At 37.7% G+C, this 25,879-nt stretch overlaps 1 protein-coding gene and 3 long non-coding RNA genes across 4 annotated transcripts; 2 read left to right on the top strand and 2 right to left on the bottom strand.

Moving 5' to 3' along the window:
* Positions 1-2,498: 2,498 nt before the first annotated feature.
* Positions 2,499-5,335, bottom strand: LOC134285289 (uncharacterized). Its single transcript, XR_009996271.1, has 4 exons — positions 5,196-5,335; positions 4,621-5,135; positions 4,305-4,565; positions 2,499-4,235 (listed from the first exon to the last, which is right to left on the bottom strand). It is a non-coding gene; the product is annotated as an uncharacterized LOC134285289 (long non-coding RNA).
* A 306-nt stretch (positions 5,336-5,641) lies between these two features.
* Positions 5,642-6,819, top strand: LOC109426193 (uncharacterized). The gene is made up of 2 exons (XM_062845836.1): positions 5,642-5,984; positions 6,086-6,819. The coding sequence occupies exons 1-2, from the start codon at positions 5,854-5,856 to the stop codon at positions 6,279-6,281; spliced, it is 327 nt and encodes a 108-aa protein (XP_062701820.1). The 5' UTR covers positions 5,642-5,853; the 3' UTR covers positions 6,282-6,819.
* Positions 6,820-18,455: 11,636 nt separating this feature from the next.
* LOC109407117 (uncharacterized) lies at positions 18,456-20,944 on the bottom strand. Its single transcript, XR_009996844.1, has 3 exons — positions 20,578-20,944; positions 20,262-20,522; positions 18,456-20,192 (listed from the first exon to the last, which is right to left on the bottom strand). It is a non-coding gene; the product is annotated as an uncharacterized LOC109407117 (long non-coding RNA).
* A 1,538-nt stretch (positions 20,945-22,482) lies between these two features.
* LOC134285288 (uncharacterized) lies at positions 22,483-25,001 on the top strand. The gene is made up of 2 exons (XR_009996270.1): positions 22,483-22,797; positions 22,869-25,001. It is a non-coding gene; the product is annotated as an uncharacterized LOC134285288 (long non-coding RNA).
* Positions 25,002-25,879: the final 878 nt, after the last annotated feature.

The raw sequence follows: 25,879 nt of genomic DNA, 5'->3' as shown, positions 1-25,879 counted from the left end.
GATAAGTTTGACCATTTTCAAGTTATAGCCAGTTAAGGCAATGAGAGTCAAAAACATGGGAAGTTCAATAACTACGTAACGGTTGAGATTTGACCATATGCGTAGAACAATTTTTTTCACCATTTATGGTCCTCTATCACCCTTTAAAAAGTTTGCACTCAGGAACCTAACACCCTGTATAAAAATGAGTTTGAAGTCCCTTTGAGGCAACAAAACTCAAGAATGGCTGACCGATCATGATGACTCTTACATGGATTGATTTGTATTTATGGTGGCCCAGATGGTGGCTGTTTAAAAAGTTATGAAAATCAATTTAAATAGAGAGAAAATGTGAAACATCCGAAATTTGCAGGAGCTGAGAAGAAAATCAACACGATCGCAATAAAATCGATCTAGAGTGCCGTGCTGCAATGAACCCAAAAGTTGTCAAAACACCACAGCCACAAATGGCAACACAAAGTTGGCCGGGACAGCTATTAGTTTATACAATAACATCCCAGAAGACTGGGAATTTCTGAGAATCTTAATGGATTCACAGGACTTTTTAAAAAATATTCCATAATGCTGCTGTCTATGAAAATGATTAAGTTTATATCTTATAGTTGTTAGAATACATCTTAAAATATTGGGAATTTCCGAGAAGCTCAGGAGGATTCTCAGGAATTATTTAAAAATATTCCGTAATGCTATTAAATGTTATAAATGACCTAAAATATTTATTCTAGTCTCTAGAATGTATTCCAGAAGACTGGAAATAGAGATTCTCAGGATTTATATAAAAATATTTCGTAATGTATCTGTAAATGATTTGTATTTTCTCATATATTTTATAGAATACATCCCAGAAGACTGGAAACTTCTGAGAATCTTTAGAGATTCTCAGGAATTCTTTAAAAATATTTCGTAATGATATTGATTATTTTAAATAATCTAGAAAATTTCCTATAGTTTCTTGAATACATCTCAGAAGTCTGGGATTTTCTGAGAATCTTAAGGGATTCTCAGGAGTTATTTGAAAATATTCCGTAATGCTATTGATCTCTGTAAATGATTTAGAATATTTCCTAAAGTTTCTAGAATACATCCCAGAAGGCTGGAAATTTCTGAGAATCTTTAGGGATTCTAAGGAGTTATTTAAAAATATTCCGTAATGCAACTGAGAATCTGTAGATTCTCAGGAATTATTTAAAAATATTCAGTGATGCTTCTGATTTCTATAAACGATTGAGAATATTTTCTATAATTTTTAGAATATTAGCAGATCACTGGAAATGTTTGGTAAGCTTAAGGGATTCTCAGGAATTATTTAAATATTTTTTTTAATATGGTGCTGATGTTCATAAATAATTTAAAATATTTCCTATAGTCTCTAGAATGCATACCAGAAGACTGGAAATTTCTGAGAATCTTAATGGATTCACAGGAATTTTTAAAATATATTCCGTAAGGCTACTGTCTATGTAAATTATTTATGTAGTTGATATCTTATAGTTGTTAGAATACATCTTAAAAGATTGGGAATTTCTGAGAATCTTAATGCGTAATATTCGAAGACGTTAATAAGTTGGTTGAACACTAGAAAAGCACTGAAAATGTTTGTAAGCAAAGGTCAGAGAAATTAGAGCAGTCCACATCGGCCGATTGGAGATGGATTTCGACTACGGATAATGTGGTGGATGAAGCAACAAGACACGGGTACATTCAATATCCAGCCACAAGGAAGATGGTATCGCGGTCCAGAATTTCTTCAGCGAAGTGAATAAAACTCGCCTATCTATTCTGATCCGGTAGAAATGACAGAGGCACAAGAGGAATTTTCAAATGAGGTGAATGCAGTAAACATCGTGACGGATTCAAATCCAGAACTAGGGAATCGCGCCACTTGGGCGGTGGCTTCTATTTTCGTCTGTTTTCAACTATAACTCATTCAAATATGAACCAATTGACACAATTTTTGGAATGCGGTGAGTCAAGTCAATTGGTTCAAAATTGACTGAGTTATAGTGGAAAACAGACGAATTAAGAAGCCACCGCCCAAGTGGCGCGATACCCTACCAGACGCACTAAAGGTTTAGTAGCTGGAGAAGATTTATACGTGCAACCACATACTTTTACGAAGTTTGGCACAAAAAAGCTATTAATACTCCAGAATACTCCAGAAGACGAAGCAGCAGCAATTAGTTAATAACTCCAGAAGACGAAGCAGCAGCAATCAAACGTTGTATAAAGCATGTGCAGAACGAGCAGTTTCCGGATGAGCTTCAGGCACTACGAGACGCTACAAAACTGAAGTCTTCAAGTAAGCTGAACAAACTGTCACCATTTCTGGATTCTGATGGACTCATGCGCGTGTGGTATATTGGAGAAGTTGATGCAGCTACGTGGACTAAGGCAGACGTATGGGACAATTTCCACAGTGTCGTCTACGGCCACACTGTCAACCGTTTACGTTTTGTAGTATGGACTTCTTCGGCCCTTTTGAAGTCACTGTAGGGCGTTACAGAGAGAAGCGGTATGGCGTGATATTTACGTGTATGACGACTCGAGCCATATACGTCGAGTCGAGATGGCACATTCTTTAACCACAGATTCGAGCATCTTGGCTCTACGCCCCATGATTGGAAGACGACGCAAACCCAAAGAAATATGCTCTGATAATGGAACGAACCTGCGAGGAGCTGATGAAGAGTTACGCGAGGCTTTGAAGCATACAAGTTTTTTGGATATGTATTGAGAATGAAGTTTTGCTCCAAGGGATCAAATGGAAACTCAACCCTCCCACAGCAAGCCATATGGGAGCGGTTGACTAGAAGCATCCGGTCCACTTCACGATAAACTTAAAGAACGAGTACCACGACAAGAAGTTTTGCATACTGTATTGCTTGAAGCTGAACATATTGTTAACAGCAGACCGTTAACGTATGTTTCAACGGATGTGAACGACCCTGAAACTTTAACCCCAAATCAGTATTTGATAAACATGACCTCCATTAGGGAAAGCAATGCCGAAGACTCAAGCACTTATCGATTTGTTTTGGATCAGATGGCTTAAGGAATACTTGCCTGGTTTGATTCCCATGCAGAAGTGGGCAGACCAACAATCCATGTTACAGTCTGGAGATATCGTTTACGTAACCGACATGCTCACCGAACGAGGAAGTTGGCCAATGGGTATAATTCAGCAGTGTGATGATGGCGTCGTGAGAGTTATTGATGTGAAGACATATTCTGGGACCTACCGAAGACCAACTGTAAAGCTCTGAAAAGTTAGCCAAATGCGAGTGACGGGTTACGCAGAGGTCGAGTGATTAGTTACGACCGCGTTTGTACGCAATTGAATTTTTCGAGTAAATGAAATTAAATTCGATGTAAATTTCGCAATTTTGAAGTTTTATTCGATACTCCTGGAAAGAGGCATAGCAGGAGCGTGAACATAAATTCAATTACATTAAGCTTTTCCGGAATATCTTACCGTGTGTAATCCAGAGAAAGCCCGATCTGATTCGGATCGTCTATGTGCTTTGCCAAATTCCATCATTTTGTTTACGTCGTTAAAGGATTAAACAATGAAAAAAACCACTCCTACGCGGGTTATCCCATACGAGATGAATCCCACTCAAAACGATGGACAACTTTCATGTCCGCTTGCTACCACTCTTGTTCGGCGACTATAGTCCTGTTCGACGACGTAGGTTTAACTTACTCGAACTTGCTCCATCCCGCTCTTTCCCGTTTGTTGACAAATGGGTAAGAGTAGGATGCAGCAACTTCGAGCAAGTTCAACCTACGTCGTTGAACAGGGCTTATGTTTTTCTTTCAACCCGGAATAATCGTCCACCTTTAGGGTATTCTCCGTAGCAGCCAAGCTCACCTCAATAGTCACACTCTCGTAGATCACATTCGTTGTTACTGGTGGTTTGAGCTAAACGGTGATCCCATCACGCCATCACCTACCACTGGTTCCACCACCACCGATTTCCGCCATCTGATTTTACTATCTTGTAGTGTCATCCTTCGAAGCCCTTTCAATGGCAGTTTTCCGCTGCCAGACGATTTTCTGCGATTTTTTACGCTTCGATCCTTTGTTTTTTTGCCCCGACATGTGACTGAAGAATCTTCCAGCGGAGGAAGGTAATAATTCCCGATAAAGCCGGATTATTTGCTCACATTACAGTGGCAGATCCTCTTTTTGTTACCTTTGCTTCCGAAATTATAGTAGAAGGTTAGCTCCTAGCCTGTAATAAGGGATTTTTTTTTAATTTATAAATGACTTCACAAGAAAAAAAAAAAATAGAAAAACTTACTGCTTTGATGTCCTTGATTCCAAAAACCCGACTGACTGTGCAACGCTAACCTGTTGAAGCACCGATTGTCAGCTCGGAATCCACCGTAGTCCCCGTCCTTCTGAGCACTTCGTGCTTTCAGTTCTCTTTGTCGACCACGAGCTCTCCATGCCGGATGTCCTTCTGTGACACAATCAGTTACTGATTGCACTCCGCCAGCAGAGCACGGTCGATACAGCCCGGCTCGGTTCGATCGCTTTGCAGTCGCACTCGTTCTTTTTTCTAAAAGTAGCAATGGTTGTTAGTTTCCGCGGTTTCCGCTCGGCCGGATCCTTACCATTAGTTTTTTAGAGCGCCTTCAGCCGGGGTACACTTTTTCCATAGCCCGGAAATAGCTTCTTTGTGATACCACCGGCTAGGAACCGAATTTTCCGGAATGTTCACAACCGGTATGTACAATTTGACCGCGCACCATCGAAAAGTAAACAAAACGAGAAAATTTTTGGTGCGACGAAAGCACGGGCGAAAGCCGGCGAAGGCGGCGAAAAACTGTCAAAATCTTGTGAAAGGGGTACACCAATGCGTATAAAACAACCGCAAAATGGTAATAACTAGTCCCCTCGAAAAAAATCTGCCCAACAAGAAGAAGAAAACATGGTACCGAAAATTTTAAGTGGTTTGCACCGCACTCTTACGTCTGTATAAATTCGTCTGTGGTGTCTCCCTGTTGCAACGGATTATGACAAACTATATATCGCCGACTGCGACTGGAAGGTGGCTTTACAATAGACACTTTTCCGTAGGATTTAGCCAGAATGTATACATCACGTCAGCGTTTACCTGAAAACGAACCTGAATTTTGAACAATAATTTCAATTATTGAAGTAGATTCTCTCGATAAGGAATTCTTACCTTGACAATAGCGTTTCAACCTGGTCGGATCACCGCCACTACCAGCAGCATCAAACACAAGTTCCTACAGTAGCTTCAAAATGATCTGGCAATTTTTCTTTACGAAGAACCCTCCGGTACACATGATCAGATCCGCACCCAAGCGGTCCGTACGCACCCTAACGTATATTTTTCCCGGTGTTCCAGGATTCTATCCCGACCGGTTTGATTTTGGTGTTACAAAGCGGAACTTTTGGTCTGCTGCAAAATGCAAAGCTTACAATGTTTATAAACAGACAAGTTGTTGACAAGTCACTTGACAGTTCGCTCATTTCGCCCGTTCAAGGGGTTAGCCAATGCAAGCAATTACAGAAAACAAGAGGGGCTTGCGAAAGTAGGTGCGACCGAAAAAAACGATTACTGCTCCGTCTGTATCTTCGTTTGTGGAGACACTTGGTCTTGGACTGCCGACAGATCCAGAGACTAAGAGGCTTGATGGACAATGTTCGAGGAGGCTAAAACCGATCGACAAACAACTGGTTCAGGAAACGCTTTGGCGACAATGGAATTTGGACCACAAAACGCGTCCCTTGCCGACGGATGGGTTCACGAAATGTGCGTCGAATTACGCGTGGCAATGTGTTAGTAAAACCAGCGCGGAATCATTCGGACGGTGTTTATGAGCAAAAGCAACGGCAATGTGTTCTACTACGATACGATCGGGACAAATCCGGTTAGACGCAAATTAGGGGCTATGCGCCACGGACGGTTCTATACGGAGAAATTGAAGAGGAAATTTCCGCCAATAAGGTAAGCCACCGTAGCAGGGCAAGTTTAAATATAGTTTATTTCTCCGATAATCAATCTAAAAAAACTTCACATTGTTTTCCCATAAAATTTCTGTTTTCCAGGTTGAAAGAGAAAATCATCCACGCGTTGCACATCATCGATGCAATGCTCTGGAAGTTCGCGGCCTATCACTCGACGTATACGAAACATCCTTTGCAGCAAGCTCGCCTAACCCATCAATCAACCGCTGGTCTATCAAAATACTTTCGCTGTTTGGACGGGGACCGTGTCCGGTGCAAGACTACTTCCGATGATTGAACTAGATGGCTTCTTCAGCAATGTCTCGATCTACGAGCTATTCAGTGGCGCTAAATTGCTTGGAAGCAACTTAACCTTTTGGAGCCGATTTTTTTTGCCGCTGTCGACGCAACCTCGCTGGTGTGGAACACGTTTGCTATGCTCGGTTTCATCGCCGGGGTCATATATGACCCCTCCGGCTCCAAAGGGTTAGCATTTCGACGGGCGAGAACTAAGCGGTTCTAAATTTCCCTATGAGTCAATCTTTGTGCAGATCGGTTCGAAAGGTGCCGAGAAGCAACTTGAAGCCGAATTTTGAGAAGACTTTCGGCAGTCGGATTTGGTGGGCCTGGGGCAAAACCAGCCAGATCTACTCGTCGGTGCTGCGGTTCGAGGCGCCAATTTCTATGAGTTTATTGCGAAATGCGCCGATAAGAAGTGATTGGCGTGAAATGGCGCTAGATGTAGGGTAGATTCGGAAGTTAACTATCCAGTTCTTCAGTTTCATGATTTTGTTGTTCAAATAATGTTCTCAATAAATAATCTAATCAACAGTTAAGTACTCTACTTGTCTTGAAATAAAGGCTATATTTGTACCCAATTAATAAATATGAGCTACTGAGGAGCCATGCATATACCACGTGAACATAAAATCTGACTTTTGACCCCCGAAAAATCAAATAGGTTGTGGATTCGAACAAATCAAATTAGAGTGATTTCTCGCATCACTATACAATTAAGAAGCACGTGGTGAACCTAATAAGAAGTTTAGGAGTTCAAGTTCAATTCAAATCAATTGGAAGGATCTTTCAAGAACTGTTGGAGTAGCTCTATAAGTTGGTTTTGCGTCACCTCGCAACCTGGGAGGACATGGTGAACCCACAGACGAATATCTTCGTTTGTGGTCATTCAAATATGACGTCCATCTTTTAGGGGGGAGGGGGGTCTGAGAAAGTGTGACACTCCATGTATTAGGTATACGAAAAAGCGTGACAGAGGGGGGAGGAGGTCTAAAAATCCTGAAAAATGCTGGACGTCATATTTGAATCAGCCCTTGTGGTGAACCTTCTGGGCGACAAGTTCATATCAAGTAAAAGAATGTCTCAAGAACCACTGGAGTAACTCCATAAGTTTTAGGAGTTTTGTATCAACTCCATGAGTTTTAAGAGTTTTGCGTCACCTAGCAGCTTGGGAGGACATGATGAACGATATGTAATATACAATTCGGGAGGACTTGGTAAACCAACAAATCTGTCTAAACCTTTGATACAAATTTAGATATTTTTGGTGAAGATAGTCAGTATCAAAGACCGATGATTTTTGCATCACTATGTAATTTGGGAGGACTTGGTGAACCAACAAATCTGTCTAAACCTCTGAATCAAATTTAGATGTTTTTGGTAAAGGTAGTCAGTATCAAAGACTGCTAATTTTTGCATCACTATGCAATTTGGGAGGACTTGGTGAACTAACAAATCTGTCTAAACCTCTGAGACAAACTTAGATGTTTTTGGTAAAGGTGGTCAGTATCAAAGACTGCTAATTTTTGCATCACTATGCAATTTGGGAGGACTTAGTGAACCAACAAATCTGTCTAAACCTCTACAACAAATTTAGATATTTTTGGTAAAGGCGGTCAGTACCAAAGACTGCTAATTTTTGCATCACTATGCAATTTAGGAGGACTTGGTGAACTAACAAATCTGTCTAAACCTCTGAGACAAATTTAGATGTTTTTGGTAAAGGTGGTCAGTATCAAAGACTGTTAATTTTTGCATCACTATGCAATTTGGGAGGACTTAGTGAACCAACAAATCTGTCTAAACCTCTATTTAGATATTTTTGGTAAAGGCGGTCACTATCAAAACCGATAATTTTTGCATCACTATGCAATTTGGGAGGACTTATTGAACCAACAAATCTGTCTAAACCTCTATTTAGATATTTTTGGTAAAGGCGGTCACTATCAAAACCGATAATTTTTGCATCACTATGCAATTTGGGAGGACTTAGTGAACCAACAAATCCGTCTAAACCTCTACAACAAATTTAGATGTTTTTGGTAAAGGCGGTGACTATCAAAACCGATAATTTTTGCATCACTATGCAATTTGGGAGGACTTAGTGAACCAACAAATCTGTCTAAACCTCTATTTAGATATTTTTGGTAAAGGCGGTCACTATCAAAACCGATAATTTTTGCATCACTATGCAATTTGGGAGGACTTAGTGAACCAACAAATCCGTCTAAACCTCTACAACAAATTTAGATGTTTTTGGTAAAGGTGGTCAGTATCAAAGACCGATAATTTTTGCATCACTAATGCAATTTAGGAGGACTTGGTGAACTAACAAATCTGTCTAAACCTCTGAGACAAATTTAGATGTTTTTGGTAGGGTAATTCGCTAATTGTTGAACACTACCCAAATGTTGAACAGTTTCTGAATATTTTATTATAAATCTTACTTAAGTAATTTTCATCCAACGTAAACGTATTATGTAGATGCATATACATGTGGGTCACAATATTGCTCTAATTAAGTTACAAAATTATACATATTTTTCGTCAAAAAAATTGGTTGAAAATTTTGTACCGCTGATGACACGAAAACTGCACAATTCTTAAGATTAATTTTAAGAAATTGCTGTTACGAACTAAGCTTTGCGGGCAAATCGACCACAAATATCAAAGGCACACCATAGTTACAAGAACTGGAAGGATGTCATTAACAGTTTAACATTGTTTAAAATCACATTTTCATTGTAATTTAATTTGAAAAAAACATTTTTCTTATCACACTATCATTATGCATTCATGATCCAATTGTTGAACACTGGCATAACCTACGATGTTAGCATGACTGCTAGATTTTTTTACCTAACCGTACATTTCGTGGGGTTTCAAAGGCGTTCCAGGGATGATCTAGGGGTGTTCCAGTGGACTTCAGATAGTCCAAAGGTTTTCAATGGGTTTCAAGGGCGTTTCAGAGGTGTTCAAGAGGAATTTAGAGTGTTAGGGGGTCCCAGGAGTATTTCAAGGCGTTCCAGGAGGCTCAGCAGCAATCCAAGGGTTTTCAAGGGATTTCAGGGTCGTTCCATGAGTGTTCTTGGGGGTTGAGTGGGTCCCATGGGTTTCCAGAAGAGTTTCAGGGGCTTTAAAAGGCGTACTTTTTTTCAGTCGTTTTCGCTTCTAATCAAATCTTTTCAGCCATGTTTGCATCTAGTCATCATTAAACCGATTTCAGTCCACTAGAGCTCTCTTAAAATGTGCGATTTTTTGCCATTTAAATGAATTGTCATTAGCTCGGACTAGCTGGGCACAAAACACAAAAAAAAAACCGGAAAAAATCCGCCAGGGTGAAAAAATATCGGATGTCGGGTCAAAGTCGGGTCAATTTTTATCAAATGTTGGACCACTGTTGGACCCACATTGGGTAACTGTCCTGTCTATGTTGGGTTTGGTGGCCAGAATAAAAACAGGTGAATGATAGGTTGATGTCGGGTTATACGTCATCAATTACGAACAAAGCTTCAACCGTTCAACAATTGGCGAGAACCGTCCAACATTAGGATGAGCTAACTTAAGGAAGCGTTCAACATTTGGGTTACAGACTTCCCATACAAATGTTCTATTTTCTCTTAGAAAATAGGATTTGAGGGAATACAAATTCAATAGGCAGTATAAGGGATAAGTAGATCTAGACGTTCACTGGATATTTTTCAACTAAAGAGGAATTATGCACGGAAAAACAAACGAAAACCACAATGCCGGTACTAACCGTTCAACAATTGGCGAATTACCCTAAAGGTGGTCAGTATCAAAGACTGCTAATTTTTGCATCACCATGCAATTTGGGAGGACTTAGAGAACCAACAAATCTGTCTAAATCTCTACAACAAATTTAGATGTTTTTGGTAAAGGTGGTCAGTATCAAAGACCGATAATTTTTGCATCACTAATGCAATTTAGGAGGACTTGGTGAACTAACAAATCTGTCTAAACCTCTGAGACAAATTTAGATGTTTTTGGTAAAGGTGGTCAGTATCAAAGACTGCTAATTTTTGCATCACTATGCAATTTGGGAGGACTTGGTGAACTAACAAATCTGTCTAAATCTCTACAACAAATTTAGATGTTTTTGGTAAAGGTGGTCAGTATCAAAGACTGATAATTTTTGCATCACTATGCAATTTGGGGGAACTTAGTGAACCAGCAAATCTGTCTAAAACTTTGCAACGAATTTAAACATTTTTGGTAAAGGTGGTCAGTATCAAAGACTGATGATTTTTGCATCACCATGCAATCTGGGAGGACTGGGTGAACCAACAAATCTGTCTAAACCTCTGAGACAAATTTGGATATTTTTGGTAAAAGTGGTCAGTATCAAAGATCTATAACTTTAGCATCACTCTGCAATTTGGGAGGACTTAGTGAACCAACAAATCTGTCTAAACCTCAGCAACGAATTTACATACTTTTGGTAAAGGCTTAAGGTAGGTAAAGGCTTAAGGCTGGAAATTTCTGAGAATCTTTAAGGATTCTCAGGAATTATTTAAAAATATTCAGTGATGCTTCTGATGTCTATAAATGATTGAGAATATTTTCTATAATTTTTAGAATATTTAGCAGATCACTGGAAATGTTTGGTAAGCTCAAGAGATTCTCAGGAATGATTTAAATATTTTTTTATTGTGGTACTGATGTTTTTAAATAATTTAAAATATTTTCTATAGTTTCTAGAATGCATGCCAGAAGACTGGAAATTTCTGAGAATCTTAATGGATTCACAGGAATTATTAAAAAATATTCCGTAATGCTACTGTCTATGTAAATGATTTAGTTTATCTTCTATATATATAAAAATGAGTTTGAAGTCCCTTTGAGGCAACAAAACTCAAGAACGGATGAACCGATCAGCTTGACTCTTGCACGATCCGGTTCTTATTCGTGTTAGCTGTGTTTATATGTACAAAAAGCCACGAAAATCAACTAGAAAAGGGTGAAAATTGATAAAGTACTGATTTTCGTTAGCTGGGAAGAAAATCAACACGTACGAAATGAAACCAATCTAGAGTGCGGTGACGTTATGAGCTCAACAGTTGTCAAACCACCACAGCGTGGCAAGACAACGTTTGCCGGGACAGCTAGTATCTTCAAGTTGTTAGAATATATCTTAAAAAAGGGAATTTCTGAGAATCTTTAGAGATTCTCAAGAATTATTTAAAAATATTCCGTAATGCTATTGATTGTTATAAATGATCTGGAATATTTCCTCTAGTTTCTAGAATACATCCCAGAAGACTGAGAATTTCTGATAACCTTTAGAAATTATCAGTAATTATTTAAAAATATTTCGTAATGCTATTGAATGTTATAAATGATCTAAAATATTTCCTCTAGTTTCTAGAATATATTCCAGAAGACTGGAAATATTCGAGAATCTAGAGATTCTCAGGAATATACAAAAATATTCCGTAATGCTACTGTCTCTGTAAATGATTTGTATTTTCTCCTATAGTTTATAGAATACATCCCAGAAGACTGGACATTTCTGAGAATCTTAATGGATTCACTGGAATTATTAAAAAATATTCCGTAATGCTACTGTCTATGTAAATGATTTAGTTTATATCTTATAGTTGTTAGAATACATCTTAAAAGATTGGGAATTTCTTATAATCTTTAGAAACTCTCAGGAATTATACAAAAATATTCCGTAATGCTACTGTCTCTGTAAATGGTTTGTATTTTCTCCTATAGTTTATAGAATACATCCCAGAGAGCTGGGATATTCTGAGAATCTTAATGGATTTACTAGAATTATTAAAAAATATTCCGTTATGCTACTGTCTATGTAAATCATGATGTAAATGATTTAGTTTATATATTTAGATTAAGAATTTCTGATAATCTTTAGAAATTCTCAGGAATTATTTAAAAATATTCCGTAATGCTGTTGATTGTTATAAAAGATCTGGAATATTCCTATAGTTTCTAGAATACATCCCAGAAGACTGGGAATACCTGATAATCTGTGGGGTTTCTCAGGAATTATTTAAAAATATTTCGTAATGCTATTGAATGTTATAAATGATCTAAAATATTTCCTCTAGTTTTTTCTAGAATGTATTCCAGAAGACTGGAAATACATGAGAATCTAGGGATTCTCAAGAATTATTTAAAAATATTCCGTAATGCTACTGCCTCTGTACATGATTTGTATTTTATCCTATAGTTTCTAGAATACATCCCAGAAGATTGGAAATACCTGATAATCTTTAGAAATTCTCAGGAAATATTTAAAAATATTTCGTAATGCTATTGATTATTTTAAATAATCTAGAAAATTTCCAATAGTTTCTTGAACACATCTCAGAATACTGGGATTTTCTGAGAATCTTAAGGGATTCTCAGGAATTATTTAAAAATATTCCGTAATGCTATTTATCTCTGTAAATGATTAAGAATATTTCCTAAAGTTTATAGAATACATCCCAGAAGGCTGGGAATTTCTGAGAATCTTAATGGATTCACTGGAATTATTAAAATATATTCCGTAATGCTACTATCTATGTAAATGATTTAGTTTATATCTTACAGTTGTTAGAATACATCTTAAAAGATTGGGAATTTCTGATAATCTTTAGAAATTCTCAGGAATTATTTAAAAATATTCCGTAATGCTGTTGATTGTTATAAAAGATCTGGAATATTCCTATAGTTTCTAGAATGCATCCCAGAAGACTGGGAATACCTGATAATCTGTGGGGTTTCTCAGGAATTATTTAAAAATATTTCGTAATGCTATTGAATGTTATAAATGATCTAAAATATTTCCTCTACTTTCTAGAATATATTCCAGAAAACTGGAAATATCTGAGAGTCTAGAGATTCTCAGGAATTATACAAAAATATTCCGTAATGCTACTGTCTCTTTAAATGATTTGCATTTTCTCCTATAGTTTATAGAATACATCCCAGAGAGACTGGAAATTTCTGAGAATCTTGATGGATTCACTGGAATTATTAAAAAATATTCCGTAATGCTACTGACTATGTAAATGATTTAGTTTATATCTTATAGTTGTTAGAATACATCTTAAAAGATTGGGAAATTCTGATAATCTTCAGAAATTCTCAGGAATTATACAAAAATATTCCGTAATGCTACTGTCTCTGTAAATGATTTGTATTTTCTCCTATAGTTTATAGAATACATCCCAGAGAGCTGGGACTTTCTGAGAATCTTAATGGATTTACTGGAATTATTAAAAAATATTCCGTAATGCTATTGATTGTTATAAAAGATCCGTTATGCTACTGTCTATGTAAATGATTTAGTTTATATATTATAGTTGTTAGAATACATCTTAAAAGATTAGGAATTTCTGATAATCTTTAGAAATTCTCAGGTATTATTTAAAAATATTCCGTAATGCTATTGATTGTTATAAAAGATCTGGAATATTTCCTATAGTTTCTAGAATACATCCCAGAAGATTGGGAATACCTGATAATCTTTAGAAATTCTCAGGAAATATTTAAAAATATTTCGTAATGCTATTGATTATTTTAAATAATCTACACAGCTAGCCGCGTTCGGTAATTTTTACCGAAATCTCAACAGCTGAACGTTCGGTAATGGTTTTTTACCGAAATCCTGTAAAAATTACCAAATTTCGGTAAAATGTTATCGTTTATCTGTCAAATTTTAACGAAATTCGGTAAACGTCACCGAATTTCTCCGGCAAAAAACTTAACGGTTGAGATTTCGGTAAAATATTACCGAAGTCGGTGATTTTTGCTAAGTGTGTAGAAAATTTCCAATAGTTACTTGAACACATCTCAGAATACTGGGATTTTCTGAGAATCTGAAGGGATTCTCAGGAATTATTTAAAAATATTCCGTAATGCTATTGATCTCTGTAAATTATTAAGAATATTTCCTAGTTTCTAGAATACATCCCAGAAGGCTGGAAATTTCTGAGAATCTTTAAGGATTCTAAGGAATTATTTAAAAATATTCCGTAATGCAACTGAGAATCTGTAGAGATTCTCAGGAGTTATTCAAAAATATTCCGTAATGCTACTGTCTCTGTAAATGATTCAGAATATATCCTATAGTTTCTATAACACATCCCAGAAGACTGGAAATTTCTGAGAATCTTTAGGAATTCTCAGGAATTATTTAAAAATATTCAGTGATGCTTCTGATTTCTATAAATGATTGAGAATATTTTCTATAATTTTTAGAATATTTAGCAGATCACTGGAAATGTTTGGTAAGCTTAAGCGATTCTCAGGAATTATTTAAAAAAAAATTCAAATATGGTACTGATGTTCATAAATAATTTAAAATATTTCCTATAGTCTCTAGAATGCATGCCAGAAGACTGGGAATTTCTGAGAATCTTAATGGATTCACAGGAATTATTAAGAGATATTCCGTAATGCTACTGTCTATGTAAATGATTTAGTTTGGCGCTGTCCATAAACTACGTAAACTTTTTTTTCGGTCATCTCAGACCCCCCACCCCCTACCCCCTCGTAGACTTTTGTTCATATACAATTTTTGAAATTTGTATGGAGCGTAGACTTTGGCCAAACCCCCGCCTCCCCCCCTCCCCCCATAGAGTCTACGTAGTTTATGGACAGGCCCTTTATATTTTAAAGTTATTAGAATACATCTTAAAAGATTTGGAATTTCTGAGAATCTTTAGAGATTCTCAGGAATTATTTAAAAATATTCCGTAATGCTATTGATTGTTATAAATGATCTGGAATATTTCCTCTAGTTTCTAATATACATCCCAGAAGACTGGGAATTTCTGATACCCTTTAGGGATTCTCAGGAATTATTTAAAAATATTTCGTAATGCTACTGTCTCTGTAAATGATTTGTATCTATATATACAGGGTGTTAGGTTCCTGAGTGCAAACTTTTTAAAGGGTGAAAGAGGACCATAAATGGTGAAAAAAATTGTTCTACGCATATGGTCAAATCTCAACCGTTACGTAGTTATTGAACTTCCCATATTTTTGACTCTCATTGCCTTAACTGGCTATAACTTGAAAATGGTCAAACTTATCGCAATTTTTTTAACGTTATTCGAAAGATTATTGAATTTTCTATCAAATGACATCTTTGAATCGATTGGTTTAGTTAAATTACTAAGTTTTCTAGAGCAAATTAGCTCAAAACAGTGTGTTTTAATTTGTTTTTGTCAATTATCTTTAAAACATGCGTAATAAATTAAAATTCTTTTTTTGGCAAAGTTGTGGTCCCTGTTCCACTCAACAATTCGTTCTTTGACATCAATCGCCTATCTCTTATCGTTTTCTTGCAATTTTGATTTAAACTTCGTATTTCAGGTCATAAATTTGCAACTGTCAAGGTAAGTACTTTTTTACTCACTGTGCCACACATTTAATTCGAAATAGCAAGAAACCGATAAGAGCTAGAAGTTTGATGTCAAAGAACGAATTGTAGAGTGGAACAGGGGCCACAACTTTGCCAAAGAAAGAATTTTATTTTATTGCGCATGTTTCAAAGATAATTGACAAAAACAAATTAAAACACACTATTTTGAGCTATTTTGCTCTACAAAACTTAGTTATTTAACTAAACCAATCGATTCAAAGATGCCATTTGATAGAAAATTCAATAATCTTTCGAATAAGGGTAAAAAAATTGTGATAAGTTTGACCATTTTCAAGTTATAGCCAGTTAAGGCAATGAGAGTCAAAAACATGGGAAGTTCAATAACTACGTAACGGTTGAGATTTGACCATATGCGTAGAACAATTTTTTTCACCATTTATGGTCCTCTATCACCCTTTAAAAAGTTTGCACTCAGGAACCTAACACCCTGTATAAAAATGAGTTTGAAGTCCCTTTGAGGCAACAAAACTCAAGAATGGCTGACCGATCATGATGACTCTTACATGGATTGATTTGTATTTATGGTGGCCCAGATGGTGGCTGTTTAAAAAGTTATGAAAATCAATTTAAATAGAGAGAAAATGTGAAACATCCGAAATTTGCAGGAGCTGAGAAGAAAATCAACACGATCGCAATAAAATCGATCTAGAGTGCCGTGCTGCAATGAACCCAAAAGTTGTCAAAACACCACAGCCACAAATGGCAACACAAAGTTGGCCGGGACAGCTATTAGTTTATACAATAACATCCCAGAAGACTGGGAATTTCTGAGAATCTTAATGGATTCACAGGACTTTTTAAAAAATATTCCATAATGCTGCTGTCTATGAAAATGATTAAGTTTATATCTTATAGTTGTTAGAATACATCTTAAAATATTGGGAATTTCCGAGAAGCTCAGGAGGATTCTCAGGAATTATTTAAAAATATTCCGTAATGCTATTAAATGTTATAAATGACCTAAAATATTTATTCTAGTCTCTAGAATGTATTCCAGAAGACTGGAAATAGAGATTCTCAGGATTTATATAAAAATATTTCGTAATGTATCTGTAAATGATTTGTATTTTCTCATATATTTTATAGAATACATCCCAGAAGACTGGAAACTTCTGAGAATCTTTAGAGATTCTCAGGAATTCTTTAAAAATATTTCGTAATGATATTGATTATTTTAAATAATCTAGAAAATTTCCTATAGTTTCTTGAATACATCTCAGAAGTCTGGGATTTTCTGAGAATCTTAAGGGATTCTCAGGAGTTATTTGAAAATATTCCGTAATGCTATTGATCTCTGTAAATGATTTAGAATATTTCCTAAAGTTTCTAGAATACATCCCAGAAGGCTGGAAATTTCTGAGAATCTTTAGGGATTCTAAGGAGTTATTTAAAAATATTCCGTAATGCAACTGAGAATCTGTAGATTCTCAGGAATTATTTAAAAATATTCAGTGATGCTTCTGATTTCTATAAACGATTGAGAATATTTTCTATAATTTTTAGAATATTAGCAGATCACTGGAAATGTTTGGTAAGCTTAAGGGATTCTCAGGAATTATTTAAATATTTTTTTTAATATGGTGCTGATGTTCATAAATAATTTAAAATATTTCCTATAGTCTCTAGAATGCATACCAGAAGACTGGAAATTTCTGAGAATCTTAATGGATTCACAGGAATTTTTAAAATATATTCCGTAAGGCTACTGTCTATGTAAATTATTTATGTAGTTGATATCTTATAGTTGTTAGAATACATCTTAAAAGATTGGGAATTTCTGAGAATCTTAATGCGTAATATTCGAAGACGTTAATAAGTTGGTTGAACACTAGAAAAGCACTGAAAATGTTTGTAAGCAAAGGTCAGAGAAATTAGAGCAGTCCACATCGGCCGATTGGAGATGGATTTCGACTACGGATAATGTGGTGGATGAAGCAACAAGACACGGGTACATTCAATATCCAGCCACAAGGAAGATGGTATCGCGGTCCAGAATTTCTTCAGCGAAGTGAATAAAACTCGCCTATCTATTCTGATCCGGTAGAAATGACAGAGGCACAAGAGGAATTTTCAAATGAGGTGAATGCAGTAAACATCGTGACGGATTCAAATCCAGAACTAGGGAATCGCGCCACTTGGGCGGTGGCTTCTATTTTCGTCTGTTTTCAACTATAACTCATTCAAATATGAACCAATTGACACAATTTTTGGAATGCGGTGAGTCAAGTCAATTGGTTCAAAATTGACTGAGTTATAGTGGAAAACAGACGAATTAAGAAGCCACCGCCCAAGTGGCGCGATACCCTACCAGACGCACTAAAGGTTTAGTAGCTGGAGAAGATTTATACGTGCAACCACATACTTTTACGAAGTTTGGCACAAAAAAGCTATTAATACTCCAGAATACTCCAGAAGACGAAGCAGCAGCAATTAGTTAATAACTCCAGAAGACGAAGCAGCAGCAATCAAACGTTGTATAAAGCATGTGCAGAACGAGCAGTTTCCGGATGAGCTTCAGGCACTACGAGACGCTACAAAACTGAAGTCTTCAAGTAAGCTGAACAAACTGTCACCATTTCTGGATTCTGATGGACTCATGCGCGTGTGGTATATTGGAGAAGTTGATGCAGCTACGTGGACTAAGGCAGACGTATGGGACAATTTCCACAGTGTCGTCTACGGCCACACTGTCAACCGTTTACGTTTTGTAGTATGGACTTCTTCGGCCCTTTTGAAGTCACTGTAGGGCGTTACAGAGAGAAGCGGTATGGCGTGATATTTACGTGTATGACGACTCGAGCCATATACGTCGAGTCGAGATGGCACATTCTTTAACCACAGATTCGAGCATCTTGGCTCTACGCCCCATGATTGGAAGACGACGCAAACCCAAAGAAATATGCTCTGATAATGGAACGAACCTGCGAGGAGCTGATGAAGAGTTACGCGAGGCTTTGAAGCATACAAGTTTTTTGGATATGTATTGAGAATGAAGTTTTGCTCCAAGGGATCAAATGGAAACTCAACCCTCCCACAGCAAGCCATATGGGAGCGGTTGACTAGAAGCATCCGGTCCACTTCACGATAAACTTAAAGAACGAGTACCACGACAAGAAGTTTTGCATACTGTATTGCTTGAAGCTGAACATATTGTTAACAGCAGACCGTTAACGTATGTTTCAACGGATGTGAACGACCCTGAAACTTTAACCCCAAATCAGTATTTGATAAACATGACCTCCATTAGGGAAAGCAATGCCGAAGACTCAAGCACTTATCGATTTGTTTTGGATCAGATGGCTTAAGGAATACTTGCCTGGTTTGATTCCCATGCAGAAGTGGGCAGACCAACAATCCATGTTACAGTCTGGAGATATCGTTTACGTAACCGACATGCTCACCGAACGAGGAAGTTGGCCAATGGGTATAATTCAGCAGTGTGATGATGGCGTCGTGAGAGTTATTGATGTGAAGACATATTCTGGGACCTACCGAAGACCAACTGTAAAGCTCTGAAAAGTTAGCCAAATGCGAGTGACGGGTTACGCAGAGGTCGAGTGATTAGTTACGACCGCGTTTGTACGCAATTGAATTTTTCGAGTAAATGAAATTAAATTCGATGTAAATTTCGCAATTTTGAAGTTTTATTCGATACTCCTGGAAAGAGGCATAGCAGGAGCGTGAACATAAATTCAATTACATTAAGCTTTTCCGGAATATCTTACCGTGTGTAATCCAGAGAAAGCCCGATCTGATTCGGATCGTCTATGTGCTTTGCCAAATTCCATCATTTTGTTTACGTCGTTAAAGGATTAAACAATGAAAAAAACCACTCCTACGCGGGTTATCCCATACGAGATGAATCCCACTCAAAACGATGGACAACTTTCATGTCCGCTTGCTACCACTCTTGTTCGGCGACTATAGTCCTGTTCGACGACGTAGGTTTAACTTACTCGAACTTGCTCCATCCCGCTCTTTCCCGTTTGTTGACAAATGGGTAAGAGTAGGATGCAGCAACTTCGAGCAAGTTCAACCTACGTCGTTGAACAGGGCTTATGTTTTTCTTTCAACCCGGAATAATCGTCCACCTTTAGGGTATTCTCCGTAGCAGCCAAGCTCACCTCAATAGTCACACTCTCGTAGATCACATTCGTTGTTACTGGTGGTTTGAGCTAAACGGTGATCCCATCACGCCATCACCTACCACTGGTTCCACCACCACCGATTTCCGCCATCTGATTTTACTATCTTGTAGTGTCATCCTTCGAAGCCCTTTCAATGGCAGTTTTCCGCTGCCAGACGATTTTCTGCGATTTTTTACGCTTCGATCCTTTGTTTTTTTGCCCCGACATGTGACTGAAGAATCTTCCAGCGGAGGAAGGTAATAATTCCCGATAAAGCCGGATTATTTGCTCACATTACAGTGGCAGATCCTCTTTTTGTTACCTTTGCTTCCGAAATTATAGTAGAAGGTTAGCTCCTAGCCTGTAATAAGGGATTTTTTTTTAATTTATAAATGACTTCACAAGAAAAAAAAAAAATAGAAAAACTTACTGCTTTGATGTCCTTGATTCCAAAAACCCGACTGACTGTGCAACGCTAACCTGTTGAAGCACCGATTGTCAGCTCGGAATCCACCGTAGTCCCCGTCCTTCTGAGCACTTCGTGCTTTCAGTTCTCTTTGTCGACCACGAGCTCTCCATGCCGGATGTCCTTCTGTGACACAATCAGTTACTGATTGCACTCCGCCAGCAGAGCACGGTCGATACAGCCCGGCTCGGTTCGATCGCTTTGCAGTCGCACTCGTTCTTTTTTCTAAAAGTAGCAATGGTTGTTAGTTTCCGCGGTTTCCGCTCGGCCGGATCCTTACCATTAGTTTTTTAGAGCGCCTTCAGCCGGGGTACACTTTTTCCATAGCCCGGAAATAGCTTCTTTGTGATACCACCGGCTAGGAACCGAATTTTCCGGAATGTTCACAACCGGTATGTACAATTTGACCGCGCACCATCGAAAAGTAAACAAAACGAGAAAATTTTTGGTGCGACGAAAGCACGGGCGAAAGCCGGCGAAGGCGGCGAAAAACTGTCAAAATCTTGTGAAAGGGGTACACCAATGCGTATAAAACAACCGCAAAATGGTAATAACTAGTCCCCTCGAAAAAAATCTGCCCAACAAGAAGAAGAAAACATGGTACCGAAAATTTTAAGTGGTTTGCACCGCACTCTTACGTCTGTATAAATTCGTCTGTGCTGTCAGGCTTCTTATTCGGCTCATAGACACTGGGGGCCCATATAGCCGAGGCGGTAAACGCACGGGTATTCAGCATGACCATGCTGAGGGTGACGGGTTCGATTCCCGGTCGGTCCAGGATCTTTTCGTAAAGGAAATTTCCTTGACTTCCTTGGGCATAGAGTATCTTCGTGCCTGCCACACGATATACGCATGCAAAATGGTCATTGGCAGAGGAAGCTCTCAGTTAATAACTGTGGAAGTGCTCATAGAACACTAAGCTGAGAAGCAGGCTTTGTCCCAGTGAGGACGTTACGCCAAGAAGAGGAGAGGAGGACACTGGGTTTACAAGCACTATAGCAAAGCGTCATATACTAATATACGGCTTATTTCAGTGCTTACTATTTATAATGCCTGAGAACATTTGAAAATTTTCTATAGAGCCTATTGACACGGAAAAGCTTTTTTATTACCTTTAGACAGCTTACGACAGGGCTTAGTGCATTTCATGCAACCGACGTATTGATCGGGTTACAGCAGTTCAGATGTAATATTACACAACAGTTTGTTCTGTGTATAGAATTTCAACGAAAATTTTAGACAATTCAAAATCCTGGTAATTTTTCAAGAATGTTGCCATTATAATTTCAAAATTGGTTTTAAAGTAATGATTTTATCCTTTGAGTTGAGTAGCCGTCGCGAACTAAAAACAAGTTATTTAATAATAAAAATAATATATACAATAGATAACTGTCTAACTGTCATGAAGTAGAATCAAATCAATATTACAAAATAATTTGTTACACTGATGAATCTTTTTTTTCTTAAATCAATATTGCTTACGTGGACATTTGACAAACCCCCACCCCCCTCTCCGTGGACAAGCGTGGACTTTTCTCAGACCCCCTCCCCCCTCTAAATTGTCCACGTGGTATAGCGCATTTAGTTCACCACTGGACTATCGCACTAGTTTTCACGAGTGCGAAAACGCTAATAAAAGTGCGCGATTTCATCAAATCAACTCGATGTCTTCAGAGCACTTGTTCACCATAGATTGAAGAAATAGTGCGCCGAAGACATCAACCTGATTTGATGCAAACGCGCACTTTTATTTACGTTTTCGCAATTATGAAGTCGCAGTTCGCAGTCCAGTGGTGAACTAAATGCGGTATACCGTCTACCCCCGTTGGTTTGAACGACACCTCATGCAAACCAACGGGGTTCATTTTTAATTTGAACTTCTAGTAACCCTGTGAGCATCGAAAAACACACTGATAGCAACCCTTTTTGCTATTTTGTTTTGATTCTGCGTTCCGTTTCACCCCGTTCCATGAGCAGAATGACGTTTGAACCATTTTTAGTTTAAACGATGTGCAGATTAGAGGGGGTCAAATTAAAAAGTGTTCAGATTAGATGCGGTCAAACCAACGGGGGTAGACGGTATATGGACGCCTCTGCACGAATTTGCCTTGTCCTGCTCACTCCCACAGAACATTTGAAAGACTTTCCAAATCGAACGTCAGAAAAATATTGTGCAGGGCACCTAAGCTATTTTCTAATGTTGGTCTAGAAATCTTGTTTGCAATCTTGTGTGTAATTGGTAGACCATCAAGGTTTATAGAACATATTTTGTTGTGATTACTTCATCTGTTTTGTGTGCGGAGAGACCCCTCGAATCACAAGTCGTGCCGGCTGCGATGAAGTTGAATGAGATCGCCATATTGAATTCGGTGCTGCTCGAAAACAGAAGACACGTGTAGATTAAAAATTGTGGATTTTGGAGGATAATTCGGAATAAAATCATTGAAAACTAGCACAACGTTATTGCTAGTACTGTTTCGTTATCCAGGAAAGTGAAAATGTAAGTATTCGTTAGAATTTGTAACGATTTTAGAAGAATTAAAAGTGGTGAACGATTTGATAACCTGCTAGCTCCCCGAAAGTGAGAGACGAGAAATAGCTGACGGTGACGACGAATGCGTTTGGCTTTTTTTTTTTTTTTGTGTCGGTGCATGTGGAAGATTTTACAGTGGCATGGACAGACTGAATTCCGGTCGAGATACGGATGTGGACATCTTTTTCTGTTATGAATATTTCACAAGTGATTAAAAATCTGCCGGATTATTATGTGATTTCCGTGTTCAAGAGTAGGTATGCTACTGATAATAAATCATAATGTTTTGATTTTTGTATGGACGGATTTTGACTGCAAATAGGGATGTTGGGTAGCACATTGAATAGCGGTGAGTTCTTTTTCGTAAAAATAATACATCGGCTTTTTCATCATGTTACGTATAATAATTGTAATAGAAACCGAAACATTGCACTTTAGTGGTTATTTTAGCTAGTGACGTGAAGCTGTGATAAAAATACTTCGGAGAAAAAAACGCGGAAAGGAATTAAAAAAAAATACAGCGACACGTTTTGAACTCATTCGTTAGATTGCTCAATGCTACGCAGTATTTCCAGCATAATTTTTCAAATCGACGTTTCTAACTTTTTCACTGATCTGAGTAAATTCGTGGTCAATGTTGACGACCATTTCACTAAAATAGTTTTTTTATAAAAATACTTTTCATAAGTTTTTTCGTGCTTTATCACCAGGGATATAGCACGCACTAGGTAAGAAACAAAACCTGCTCATTCCATATCATTTTTACAATGAATTTTGACCAAAATACACATACACCGGATTGGTTAGAGATACGTCATGCCAGATACGTCGCTTTTGTATGGTGTCAGTTTGGTGTATCTGTTACTTTGGATTTTGGCTAGATACGTCGTTTGGTGTTGTAATTGTAATTGTAATTTATTATCATAAACGTAAGCCTGGCGGTATAACCATTAATCAGGTCAAGGAAATTTGTTCTCATATATCAAAACGGTGTATCTAATTTAATTTGTAATTTGTAATTTGTAATTTATTAGTAACATCACGACACCCTGTTGGACAGGCCATATATCAGGTCAAGGAAAATCATACATATAGATATTTATAACATTATATCAGTAAAGTTGTAAACATAAAAATAGTTAGATACGTCGTTTCGAAAAATATGCTTAGTTAAACAAATTAAGCAATAAATAACACAGCGTAACATTTTTTTGTCTCAAGAGCAAACTTATGTGTCTCCGAAGGATTTTGGGCCGCTGAATCCGAATCCGGGCTCAGATTTGCTCTAACACGTCACAATTTTGAGCTATACCCCATTTTATAGGGCAAAATATGCGATTTTGGGCTTTTTTGACTGCAAGCCATTAAGCTTGGAAATATTTTTTTTATGCAATCAAAAGGTTAATTGGTCAATTAACATCTAAATTAACGACTCATACAAAATATTTCGTTTTACCTAATCAAATTTGATAGATTTAAGCATTTTATGTTAGTATGAAAACTTGCATGCAACTTTTGGAGGGTGACTTGTATGGGAAATATCGTACCTAACATAAATCGCTTAAAACTATTAAATTCGATTTGGTAAAACGAAATATTTTGCATGAGTCGTTGATTTAGATGTTAATTGACCAATTAACCTTTTGATTGCTTAAAAAAAATATTTCCTTGCTTAATGGTTTGCAGTCAAAAAAGCCCAAAATCGCATATTTTGCCCTATAAATTGAGGCATAGCTCAAAATTGTGACGTGTTAGAGCAAATCTGAGCCCGGATTCGGATTCAGCGGCCCAAAATCCTTCGGAGACACATAAGTTTGCTCTTGAGACAGACAAAAAGTTAATTTTTGTTACGCTGTGTAATCAAACATTGATGTGGGGTGGATTCTTTAATTTGCTTTATGAATCATACAACATGCACCTGAAACCCCGGATTTGTTTACATTTGCGAGTTACGTCGGATTGAAAAGTTATGCTTGATTTGATCTTATTCAATGAACCATTTTACGGAGTGACAACAATGTTGATGATGATATTGATTTTTACGGGTTATTGGACGCTACCTCCTGTCAAAATTCATTCATAAAATCGGCTCGTAAAATGGACTATAATGCATCATAATCATTGGCGTAAATAGGGGGTGGCCAGGGGGGGGCTGGCCCCCTCCAGAATAATCCATTTGGGGCCGTTCATAAACCACGTAGACTTTTTGGGGGGAGGGGGGGGGGTCTGGCCAAAGTCTACACGCTAACCTGAAACTACCCATCGACTGGGTCGATTCGACCCGGATTTTCATGTTGTTAGCAGTTGTCATAATCCGGGTAACCCGAAAACCCAGATTCGTTGAATTTGGGTAAAGATCTGGGTAATCGGCACTTTGTCACTTTTCAGCTTGAGAATATGGCAGCGGTCAGGAGAACGCTGAAAACTATGAATGTTTTCGCGAAAAATATGCCGATAAATGACGGGAAAACAGTGGAATTATTCCGGGGAACTGTTTTCCAGCATCAGGTAAGTGAACAGCACATGGAAATTAAGAGCTTTTTATTTAAAATCTAAATTGAAAATAAATTAACAAAATCAAGGCCCCGGAGGAGCTGGGTATCGTTTACCCAGATTTTGCCACCAACATCGGTAACCCAGATTTGAGTAAAGGTGCCTTTACTCAGTTTAGAGTAACTGCAGTTTTGCTCAGTCTGGGTCGCTTTGACACCAATCTGGGTAACTGAGGGTTAGCGTGTACGCTCCATACAAATTTCAAAATTTTTGTATGGACAAAAGTCTACGTGGGGGGAGGGGGGGTCTGAGATGGTCAAATTTTGGTCTACGTGGTTTATGAACAGCCCCTTTCCGAAAAAATCACGTAATTCAGGCCAAAAGTATCTTTCTAGTATAAACAATCTATATCGACATGACCTTGGCCCCCCCCTAGAGGGCTCTACCCCATTTGGCATAATGCCATTTGGCATAACGCCGTTTGGCATAATGCTATTTGGCATAATGCCGTTTGGCATAACACAAAGAACAGCCTTCTTAGTAAGAATGTGCATAA

The sequence above is a fragment of the Aedes albopictus genome, chromosome 1, assembly GCF_035046485.1.
Source record: "Aedes albopictus strain Foshan chromosome 1, AalbF5, whole genome shotgun sequence".
In the NCBI taxonomy this organism is placed as follows: Eukaryota; Metazoa; Arthropoda; class Insecta; order Diptera; family Culicidae; genus Aedes; species Aedes albopictus.
Note: the sequence above shows the minus strand (reverse complement) of the source record. Positions and strands in the feature narration are given on the sequence as shown.